Source organism: Elephas maximus, chromosome 17 (assembly GCF_024166365.1).
Source record: "Elephas maximus indicus isolate mEleMax1 chromosome 17, mEleMax1 primary haplotype, whole genome shotgun sequence".
Lineage (NCBI taxonomy): Eukaryota > Metazoa > Chordata > Mammalia > Proboscidea > Elephantidae > Elephas > Elephas maximus.
In genome coordinates, this window is record NC_064835.1 from 13631075 (window position 1) to 13643326 (window position 12252).

A 12252-nucleotide genomic window follows, 5' to 3' on the forward strand; every position below is an offset into this window, starting at 1 on the left:
CCAGAGAGTGGAATAACTTGCCCAAGGTCACAGGCACTGCTGCAGTGAGTCTTCTGGTGTCCTGGCCACAGCTCTTTCTGTGGACAGCTCGGCCCCCGCCCCCACCAGTGGCCAGAGGAGTGAAGGGGCTTAGACAAGCTGTCCTCGTAGCCACACTTCACTCAGCCTCCCACACCAGCGATTCCCAGCATTTGTGTACTTTTTGTTGTAGTTTGGTTTCACGGCACATCATCTGCTCATCTAGAGTGCTTTATAGCGTAATGTCTTTTTAACTAAGGTAAAGTAAAATGAACGCACATCTTTTGGAATAATTCGATCCCGTGAGATTGTTGGTGATACCCCAGGGTGCGCTGAAGCCAAGGTAGATAATTACCGTTCTATACTGAGTCTCTATGAGTCGGAATCAACTCGACGGCAGTGGGTTGGGTTTATACTGAGTCAATTAAATAGAAAAAAAAAAAAAAAACACCACAAAATCGCCATGGTTTCTTTTTGTTTGTGGCTGCCCCTTCCTGTCTCGTTCCTACTTCCCTGCCTTTCCTGCCGAACACATTGGTGACGGAGAAAGGAAGGAGAGACTGGGCTGGCGGGGAAAGGGTCAGCAATATGGGCATGAAGCAGGGTTTTCTGTTTGGCTTAGTTTGGGGAAGTGTCTATTTGTGAACAGACGGAAATGCCCTGTCGGAGCTTAGGGCCAACACTCCCTGTATACGCGGTCATTCTCTGTGCACACAGGACAGTCCCTAGTGGGAGGCAGTCCGTGTCCAGCTTTCTCTCCATATGGAATTGTTTTCCCATAATGCCATTGTTAGGGGCCCTGGTGGCACAATGGTTAAGCACTCAGCTGCTAACCAAAAGGTTGGCAGTTCAGATCCACCCAGCAGCGCCATGGGATGAAGACCTGGTGGTCCGCTCCTGCAGAGATTACAGTAGAAGACTCTATGGGGCAGTTCTGCTCTGTCACAGGGGGTTGCTGAGTCTAAAGCAGTTTGATGGCACCTAACAACAATGTCAGTGTCGGCTAACCTTTATAAATTTTTAATTGATTTCCAAATTTTAATCCAAAATTTGCCCTTTTTGCATGGAAGCTGAGTATGCGGAAGAGGAATTTGAGGACAGAGTTGTTTACTTTGGTTAATTGATTTGTAGTTTTTTTAATAACCTGGAAGAGCATTGGATAATTTGTTTACCTCTTACATGTTTTATCACTTTTAGTTTTCCCAATTGCTACTTCAGTTTCTTCATTCCAGTGCACTTAACTCTCGTCGTCTTCACCTAAGGTTTGGGCAGGGCTCGTCTAACTTGTCCTAACCGCCTGCACAGGATTGGAATCGCACCTGCTGGGCCTTTTCAGTTAACTTCTGTCGCTTCACATCCTTGCTTGTGAGCTCTGAATTCAAGTCAGCGCCAACATCATTCAGAGGCTGAGGCTCTGAAAGGCCCAAACAGCTCTTTAAAGAGTCTCCCAAATCCAGGCACTAACAATCCCCTAATCAAACCTCACTCTGTAATTCCAGGGTTGATTCATTTGATAGCAGTAATCAACACTCTCTTGGAGAACTACAGAATGAGTACGAAGAGTCATTCGTATTTTTCATTTTTTATTAAATATCTCTTACGTGTGCTCTTGAGTTTCTTTTAAGCCTGGCCTCTCTATATAAGGTCCCGAGTTTGTTAACCTGTGCTGGGTCACATGGCTTCTTTAGCTAATTGAACGTGAATTATGAGTGGAGAATTGGGATTGAGATATAGAAGAAACTGACCATTGCCAGTGGATTTAGCCTCTTGTACAGAAATCATAAATTCCCTTGTGTGTAAGGTGTGGGCCAGCATGTCTGTCTCGCTGCTTTTCTAGCAATGACTTAGTAAGAATCAAGTGTGTGTGTGTTCAGAACTGATTGGCCTTTTCCTCATTTATTTCTTCATCTTTTGCATCAGCTGATGAGTTAAAGAAGCTGAAATGTAAACCACGGGGGAAGCCAGTCTGAGATACGGTGCCTAGGTGATAAAAGACGATTGTCGAATATTAGCACAAGTCTGAACCACCTGGCAACTTGTTACAAATACAGATTCCTGAGTCCTGCTGCCAGAGAGGCTGATCCAGGGGGTCTTGATGGGACTCAGGGATGTACATTTAATAATCCCTGCAGGTTATTCGGAAACCCTGGTGGCTTAATGCTTAAGAGTTCAGCTGCTAACCGAAAGGTCGGCAATTCGAATCCACCAGGTGCTCCTTGGAAACCTTGATGCAGGTGCCCCTTAGACTGCATTTTGAGAATCACTGTTACAGAAAAACACTGTCTTAGCCCGGCCACTGCCATCAGTTGCTGTCAAGTCGACTGGCTCATGGCAACCCCACATGTGTCAGAGTAGAACTCTGTTCCATAGGGGTTTCAAATGGTTGATTTTGGAAATAGATCTCCAGGCCTTTCTCCAAGGTGCCCTTGGATGGACTCAAACCTCTGACCTTTGGTTAGCAGCTGAGCATGTTAACTATTTGCACCTCCCAGGGACTCTTTCTTGGCCTCATACTAAATCCAAACCCGTTACTGTCCAGTTGATTCTGACTCATAGCAACCCTATAGGACAGAGTAGAACTGCCTCAGAGGGTTTCCAGGACCAGCTGGTGGGTTCAAACTGCCATCTTTTTGGTTAGCAGCTGAGCTCTTACCCACTGTACCACCTACCCTTGATTTATGGCCGAGGTTAAGAAAACCTAGAGAAGTGAAGTGACTAAAAAAAAATTAGTTAGGGCCGAGCGTGGACTAGAACGGAAGACAAGCTCTGAGCTTTGCCACTGCCCATGCGTAGGAGAGAATTAAGTAAATGGCCAACAGAATATTGGGGATTATCTGCAAATCTGTTTCAATATTAATTGGAATGTTCTGAGTAGGTTTTCCAGATCAAACAGAAAATTACATGTCTATTTCTAAGATTCAGATAAATTGGATAAAAGTACAGTTTAGATCCAAATCATCAGGTTAGATTGCCGCAGTCCGCCACTCCCAGCTGACAAGAGCTCAGGGAGGAAGGTGCATAGGCCCTGGACTCCTTGGCATGACGGAAGACATCAGGAACGCTCTGCCTTCTCTACCAGCACCTGTCTGAGCTGTTTCACTTGGTGCCCTCAGCCACCACTCTGCAAAGGTATTGCCACCCACCCTGGTACCTGAGAGCTTCCATTCTCCAACAAAGCTGGGAAGCTGGGGAAACCCTGCTTAGAGGTGGCCATGCCCGTGACCCCACAGTCCCCTTTAGGTATGTGTGCCCACAGAGTTCATATTCTCTTAACAGTCTCGCACCATTTATCTTATTCTTACGCCCCTATCCAGTCTCCAGTACGGTAGAACCAGCCAGATGATCTCTAGTACACTCTTCAAATTTAATAAAGGTCATTGTAATGATTGGATCCCTGGTGGCACAGTGGTTAGGAGTTCAGCTGTTAACCAAAACGTCGGCAGTTCAAATTCACCAGCTGTTCCTTGGAAACCCTATGGGACAGTTCTACTCTATCCTATAGGGTTGCTATGAGTTGGAATCGACTCGATAGCAAAGGGTTTGGTTTTTTTGCTATGTATATATGAGTTAGGAATGGAGAATTGGGATCGAGACGTGTATATACATACAAACACACACACACATATATATTCATGTATATGTACATGAAGGAGCCCTGGTGGCACAGTGGTTAAGTGCTAGGCTTTAACTGCAAGGTCGGTGGTTGGAATCCACCAGCCACTCCATGGGAGAAAGATGTAACAGTCTGCTTCCAGGAAGATTATAGCCTTGGAAACCCTATGGGGCAGTTCTACTCTGTCCTGTGGGGTCACTATGAGTCAGAATTGACAGCAATGGGTTTGGTTTGGTTTGTAATGATTGGGTTCCATCTTTCTCAAAATCGACCAGTCGGAAGTGGGCCTGCTTTGTAACAGGATGGACTTAGACTAGACACAAGGAAGAATTCCCACATGGAAGAGTGTTGAGGAAGCCTGTTGCGTCTCGTTTCCCAGAGACCCTTAATACAGGACAGATATGGGCACTTGGGGTGCAAAGAGAAAGGAAGGAAATCTCTTCAGAACAAATTCTGGTTATTTTGCATTTATTAAAAGCGCCAGAGACCCGTCTTCTGTTTCTGCGGTGACACCTGAATTTTAACCTCAGCATAAGTGGCCAGTGACCGGGAAGACTTTGTTCTAGGCCCAGCTGAGACAAGGACAAGCTTTGTGACCTTGGGCTTCTGGCTCAGTTTCTGGTTCTTCGTTTTCTCACTGTGAAATGGATGGGGTTGCATTGGATTGTTTCTTATTTCTGTGGTTCCAACATTTTTGTTTCTTTGTAATGCCCTCCCCTCAACTGCCTGATATCCCAGTAGCCACTCACTGAAGTTTTGTTGACTGAACAAATGAGTAAGTTGAATAAAACAACTACTCAATGTTGAGAACCTAGGAGCCCTCTCTGCTAGTTTTCCTCTCCTGAGCCCCTACCCTAGGACATTTTGAGACTGTCTCTGGGCTGTCTGGTGGTAAGCTCCCTGCTTTTTAAAATGGTATGTGTATTTAGAGGTGTCTAACCTCAAATGGAAAACCCTGGTGGTGTAATGTAGTGGCTAACTGCTACGGCTGCTAACCAAAGGATCAGCAGTTGAAATCCACCAGGTGCTCCCTGGAAACTGTATGAGGCAGTTGTACCCTGTCATATAGGATTGCTGTGAATCAGAATCAACTCAAGGCAATGGGTTTGGTTTTTTTTTCTTTTTTTCGTCCCTGGGTGGCACAAGTGGTTAAACTCTAGACTACTAACCAAAAGGTTGGAGGTTCGAACCCACCCAGTGGCACTTCAGAAGACAGGCCTGGCAATCTGCCTCTGAAAGGTCACAGCTTTGAAAACCCTATGGAGCACAGTTTTACTCTACATACATGGGGTTGCTATAAGTTGGAATCGACTCAACGGCAATTGATTAACTTTAAATGAACATGAGTTAGAGCTTCAGTATTCATATCCTGTCATGAGGAATTGTTCAGATCTGAGGTATGCTGTGAATACTTGGAGTCACCCTCAGCACTGAGAAGCCCCAATAACATCTCCCCAGGGTGATGGCCTCTGGTCACAAGTCCCTGTGCCCCCATCTCACATGGCCACCCCACTGATGGGCTCTTTCTGTTCCTTTCAGAAAGCAGATCTGGCTGTGGCCGGCCTCACCATTACGGCTGAGCGGGAGAAGGTGATTGATTTCTCTAAGCCATTCATGACTCTGGGAATTAGCATTCTTTACCGAGTTCATATGGTAAGAGACTTATTTTATAAGCATTTATGTCATTAAAGTTATTTGCATGCAAACACTGAGTTATATGGTAATAATGAATGACTCACGGAAATATTTAGATTCCAAGACTTAAATGTAAATGGGCTGGGCTGTTTTTTCCCCCATCCAGCTGCATGGACTTGCCTACAGGAGGGATGGAAAAGTTACACTCGTGGGCTTTTTGGTAAAAATGGCTTCTGTCTCACTGGATAGGGGTGACCAAAAGTGATTGTTCAACACTTGGTACATAGAATGTCAGGGACTGACCCCCTCACTCACTGTGCTGCCTTCTGGCGGGGGGGAACCTGCAGCCCACATAACTCAGCCCAGATTCTCAGGCATGCCTCTGTCCCAACCACTCTGGTGATAGAATATAGACTCCTGCCCCTCTTGGTAATCTGTACTGATGAATGAAGAGCAGATCATCCAGTGTCATTTATACCTGGCTTGTCCCCTCTTCTGCACCACCCCCCCCCCCAAAAAAAGACTTCTCTGGGCAGGGTTAGCTGGAGTGGGTGTAAAACAGGTTTGAGAACACACCAATGGGCAGCAGAGGATGGACGGGACCCCAGCGTATACTGGCTGGTGGGGACAGCATCTTCGGTCTTCCAGAGTCTTCAGTCTTCCAGGAACTTGTGCAAGGCACCTTTGTGCGCACTTCCCCATTTGAGGAAAGAGGGCAGGGATTGTAATTCCCATCTTACAGAGAAGGAAACAAAAGTCACACTTGGAGCTAATACAGAGCAGGACCAGGAATCCGAGTCTCCCAGCTCTCAGGACAGCATTCTTGTCATTCTTGTTATCTTTGTTGGAACTCAGGCAGTTTCAAGCCAGCACCATTTCTTGAGGCCCCACTGACCCCTGAGGGAGCACCAAAAAGAAATGGAGACATACAGACTCTTTCCAAACGATCCTGCTGTGGCCGGGCCATACAACTAGGCTCTCACCTTGGTTTCTTGGTTAGCGTCGAAGGAACGAGAGCCCAGCTCTTGACCAGTGGACCCATCAGGAACCATGTGGCTGAAGGCACGTGACCCCAAGGGTTTCTACTACCTAGGAACACCTGGGCTAGGTGACCTTCCCCCCACAGGTCACCACTAAATATCAACTCTGGTCAGAATCAAACCTGAATTCACCAACCCTCTGGGCATCCTAAATTGGATGGTTGACCAAATGTCCCCACCACCCACAACCCTCTTGCTGTATTAGTTACTCTGACTGCTCAGGTCCTCCCCTCTTCCATCTTCCATCTTGAGGCACCACATGGCTTCTCAGCTCTGATTTATAACAGGGGCAAGCTGAGCAAAAACTGAGTGCTGGCATGAACAGCTTCCACTAAGCAGAACTGACAGTTTATGCATTTATTCAACAAATATTTATTGCGTGCATTCTGTGTGTCAGGCAGTATGCTCAGAAAGTACCAAGCTGGGGAAAGAAGAATCCTGAATTAACTAAGCCAAAGGGGACCTGATGAGAACAAGCCTGAGATGGACTTTGCTGCGTCTGAAACAAAGGCGGCATTAGCAAGAAAGGCTAGTGCTGAAGGGTCGACTGATAGAGTCCACCACGACAGCCGAAGTCTAAAATTACATAGAGAAGCTATCGCTGTTAGGGTCAAGTTAATGAAATTAAACTTAAATACTGAATGCTTATTATTTTTTTAGTTTTCTCTAGTTGATAATTATCTTTTCACAAAAATATGGTTAATTTCATTTCATTTATAGTCTATGTTATTGCTGCTGTTGTTAGTTGCTATCAGTTTGGTCCCCGACTCATGGGGACCCCATGCACAACAGAACAAAATGCTGCTCAGTCCTGTACCATCCGCATAATTGGTTGCAGATTGGTCTCTTATGATCCATAGGGTTTTCATTGGCTGATTCTCAGAAGTAGATTGCTAGGCCTTTGTTCTCAGTCCATCTATAAGGAATCTAGACTCTCTATCTTAGTTCTGTGTTCATGAGATCATCCAGTTGTTAAGTAACTGTTACCAAAAAGTGAGCATTTGGTGGTAGTCAAACCTGGGTGTAAAAGTAAAAATAATGACCCCAAAGTACAAATGCCTAGGTAAGAATTATTGCAAACCCCAGCAAAGTAAAAACCAACAACAAATGCATCTCTAAAGTCTAAAGACAACCATAAATAATTTGTGAATTCCCAGCAATCTATGATTTTTATGTGAGTATAGATCATCAGGCATTGATTATGGGATATTTCCCTTCTTCCCAACATGGGGGTATAAACTCTGCTTCTGCCCAGGCATTCCTAGGACCAAAATAAGAAGAGTGTTTTGTTCTTACCACCTACTCCCTGCCACTCAAGAGAGTGGCTAAAGATTTTGGCATTGGTATTTGGTAGAGTTAATCCCTCCTGCTTTTAAAAACTCCCTCTGTACCTAGCATCCAAGTCTCCATTTTCTCCTGATGTCCTTCCTGCCCTCTGATTCTTGCCTCTTCCATCATCTCTGTTGATTCCTCTCTCTGCCCCTTAAATGTCCATAGCCCTTTCTATTCTCATTCTACCTGCTCTCTCCCTGGGTAATTGTACTCATTCCCTAATCTGTAAATCTAACCCTGGCCTCTCCTCTGGGTTCCGGGAGCATGTTACTAACGTAACACATTACTAGACATCTCCACCTGGATGTCTCAAGACCCCTTATAAACAGGCTCTCAGACTGCGTTCAGTCTATTTCCGGCTCAGGCTTGTCCTCCCACCTCCCCTCCACTCCATCCCAGGTAATGGCAGCTCCATCTTGTTTCCTGGGTCATCCTTACTCTCTTTTACCTTTCACATTCAGTAGCTCATCTCACCTAACAGTTCTCAAATATACTGTCTCTCCCCATTGCTTCTGCCTGGGCTCAGGCTCTCATTATCTCTAACCCGAATCACTGCCATCCCAGTGGCCTGGATGCTCCTTGGCCATTTCTATTCATTACTGTCTCTGCATCAAAGGACCACACACATTATAAGCATTCAATAAGAAGCAATAGAATGAATTCATAGACTCTGGACTCATAGACTGCTTGGGTTTCTTCCCAGATCTGCCACTTACTAACTGCACGATGTGTACATTTCAGTTTCTTCCTCTGTAAAAATGAATTGTCATGCAAGTTAGATGAGAATGTATACACAATACACTCAGAACAGTGCCTGGCATATTATATGCATAATTAAGTGTTAGCTTTCCTGTTGAAGAAATCAAATGTATGTGAATTGTTCCCCACTGCAGTCCATCCTCCACACTTAGGTTGTTTTGTTCTTTGCAAATGTAATCATATCAGCTTCCTACTGAAAATCTTTCACTGGCTGCCCTTCACCTACAAGAAAAAGTTCATCCATCTTAGCACAGAGAATAAAATCCATCTCTCTCACCCCACTTCCAGTTCTTCACTTCACCCCGTGTACTCACTGCTTTCCCATCATGTCAGCCTCTCCTCTATCCTTGTCTAGGTTCATGCTTGTCTTCTGGCCATTTCGCCATCTAACAGACTCTTCCCTGGCCTTCAATACCCAGCTCAGATAGCACTTGCTCTTCAATGCGATTCCTCAAGATGAAGCTGATTGCTTCTTTGTCTGAGTCACTGCCCTCTGCTTTGATTCACAGCACTTTTATGCCATATTCTATTATTCCTGGATTTTCTGTCTCTCCCTCCAGTACACCCTAGTGGGAGATACATTAGGAGAAGATGCCTTTTGTCAGACTATAAATCTTTATGATTTTGGGTATGGAAAATGGGATCATCCTTAGCATACAGCATTTACTTGTAAGTGTGGAAGGAAAAGAGGAAGGAAGGGAGAGCGGGAGGGAGATCCTGTGATCTTGTGGGCAGTGAGCATCAAACTTTCTTTTGTGGCTCCTGGTCAATAGCCCTGAGCCCCAGGAGCTTGGGCTTCTGATACAAGGCCCTCAGGGCCAGCAGAATAAGTGACCTAAATAGAATTTTTTTTTTTCTTCCTGGCCTTTACCCCACTGGTCTTAGGAGCAAAAAGAGATGGGAGGCAGATGTTTCAGGCAGCTCAGATATATCTGCTTAGGCCTGGCCATGACTGCCACCTGAACTCATTGATCTCTCCTTCCCCCATGATGGCACATCCACGTATGACATCACACCCACCTGAGAAGATATCAGAATGCCAGCTTGGGCCAGGTGAGCTTCCAGGCCATACGTAGAGGACCCACCACAGTTGCAATCTGAGGTGTCTCTTGACATGCCAGGAATGGGAATCGAGCCAAGGACATCTGAATTCAAGACCCTCTGGACTTCTCTGGCATATTAGCACGTTTCTTCTTATTGAGGAGTTCAGTATTTGCTGTCATAAGAGAACTTCGAGGGCATCTTGCAGTGGAGGGTTTTATAGCATCAATGCTTACTGTGTGCTCTCAAATACCTGTGTGAATGGCGGGAAGATCAGCATGGAAAGACAAAAGCATTTATATTTGACATTAGAATCTACTACGTAGTTTTCTTTCTTTCCTTTCCACAGCAACAATTTGTCTAACGACGTTTTGCTCAGACTAATATTAAAGTCCACTTGCATCACTGCAGCACACGCTGTTGTGGGGATAGCAAGACAGCATCAGGGCGTGCAGGAAGCCAACCCTTAAGTGGATCATCCAAGTCAAAAAATTTAGTGTTGACATATTCAAGGATGACGCGTATATGTCCAGGATATTTGTATGTTGATGAACATCTGTCTGGCATCTCTTTATTTATGAAGCGCTTTCGCATATGGTATCTTATTTGACATAGTAATTCCCACAGGCAGGTATTAGGACTCCCATTTTACAAGGGAGGATTCTGAGATGCAGTGAGACTAGTCAGTGCAGTGGAAAGAGGAAAAGTAGTGCAGTGGGAGGTGGGCATTGGAGTGTCTTTCCTGTCTCCAGATCCCACACACTCCCAACTCCCTACCTTTATGGTGTAGTAGGTGCATTTCTCTTGGAGGCCCTGGGTGGTGCAAACTGTTAATGTGCTTGGCTGCTAACCTGAAGGATAGAGACTTGAGTCCATCCAGAGGTGCCTTGCAAGAAAGGCCTGGGGATCTACTTCTGAAAAATCAGCCATTGAAAGCTCTGTGTAGCACAGTTCTACTATGACACACACAGGATCGTCATGAGTCAGAGCCAACTCAGTAGCAACTGGTTTACTGGTTTAGGTGCGTTTTTCTTAGTGTCAAGGTTGTGTGTTAGATAATCTTTCAAGATCCTTTCCCAGACTCAGGGTACTATCTGTGATCCCATATAGGGTCCCAAGCCAGCCAGAGCTTCTAAGACTCCCTCAAAAATGGGAACTGACCATTTTCCCCCTATAATGTCCTCTTCCACCTTTGATTAACAAATGGAAAAGTTTCATACTCTGTTCTTTTTCTCTTCTTAACCCTCATCTAGAGTATTTCCTCTCCAAAAAAAAAGAAAAAATCAGACAGTGATTAAAAAGTGAGAGAGAAATAAATGCCAGCGTTAAATTAATGCACGGCATTTGCTGGATGTATTACCCATTTTTCAAGAAGGTCTGTTTCATTTCAGGAAGACTGTCTAAGAAAATAGAGAACAATACTAAGTAAACCAGTGAATCATTTCTAATACTGCTTAATACTCAGTTATAAGAAAATGGAAAATGAATAGAGTTCTGTCCCTTAAAGCTAAGTAACATGATAGCCTATATAATGGAAATATGGATCACTGAGACGACACTGGGTTCTGGGTTGGGAGTATATAATCATTTTAATATTGGCTACTTACTGAGCACCTCTCTCTCAAGAATCTCCAGGTGTTTTAGTAATTCTCACAGTCCCCTTCATGTTAATTATAGTGTTCCATTTTGTGGAAGAAGAAAATGGCACCCAGAGGAGTTGAGTAGCTTGTCTAGGATCACACAGCAAGTCAAAGTCAGTGCCAAGATTAGAACTTAGATTTCTCCATACCAGTTTTCCAACCAAAAAAAAAAAAACCAAACCCGTTGCCACCGAGTCAATTGCAACTTATAGCAACTGTATAGGACAGGGTAGAACTGCCCCATAGGATTTCCCAGGAGCAACTGGTGGATTCGAACTGCTGACCTTTTGGTGAGCAACCAAACGCTTAACCACTGTTGCCACTTAAAAAAACCCATCTGGACATTTCATGTGAAGAGGGATTGTTTACCTCTTTTTTCCTTTTGGAATCAGAGGTAAGAAGTGCATATTAAACCAAAATATTGACAAGACAATCCACTGTAGATACACTGAGGAGGCTAACCATGGGCTCCTGGGGTGGAACAAGAAGAAAACACCTCCTTCTGCCTCTCCTAGAAGGAGCCATGGAAGCTGTGTTCTTTTATCTCTCAGCCCTAAAGAATGTTTTATTGACCACTGACTGCTGGGTCTTGAATATATAACAAGAAACCTCTCTATAAATTGCCATTTACTTCAAAGACTGCCAAAACCACATGGAGGACATGGCAAGTACAAAATGTGTCCTAGTCTATGCTGGGGAGGGAGGGAGGGCAGACAGGAAGGAGGAAACCTGATGTCACTAGTTCGTGTACAGGACATTGCCAGGATAGGCAACCCTCACTCAGACCTGGGAGAACCTGCTATGTGTCTCATCCAGTCTGTCTTCAGCTTCTGTGGGAAGGCTGAGATGAAACTGAGTTCCAAAGGTTGGAATCACTTGTTTCTAAGATCCATTCTTCCAGAAGAGAGCCTGATATTGCCCTAATTGCTTCCCTGGAAAGCCCTGGGGGAACCCTCATGATTCATATATTATGATTCCTAGAAACTCCAGGAGTTATAGAAAGTGGCTGTAGCCAGATGGCATTCTCCCCCCGAGGCATCTTTAGCATGTGTCACCATAGGACAGAAAACAGTATTTCTTGTCCATTGAGCTAAGCATCAATATAAAAGAAAGTTCCCCCCTTTGTCACACACTCCTCCCCTGCATTGACTCGCGGCTACCATTAGACAGAGGA

General features: G+C 44.8%; 1 protein-coding gene across 2 annotated transcripts in view; it reads left to right on the forward strand.

Annotated features, from left to right (window-relative positions):
• Positions 1 to 12252, forward strand: part of GRIK4 (glutamate ionotropic receptor kainate type subunit 4) — a 519693-nt gene that overhangs the window by 469128 nt on the left and 38313 nt on the right. For both annotated transcript variants that reach the window (XM_049856800.1, XM_049856801.1), the window contains one exon: positions 5171 to 5284. In XM_049856800.1, the coding sequence (XP_049712757.1) occupies positions 5171 to 5284 (114 nt within the window). The remainder of the gene's footprint in view (positions 1 to 5170; positions 5285 to 12252) is intronic.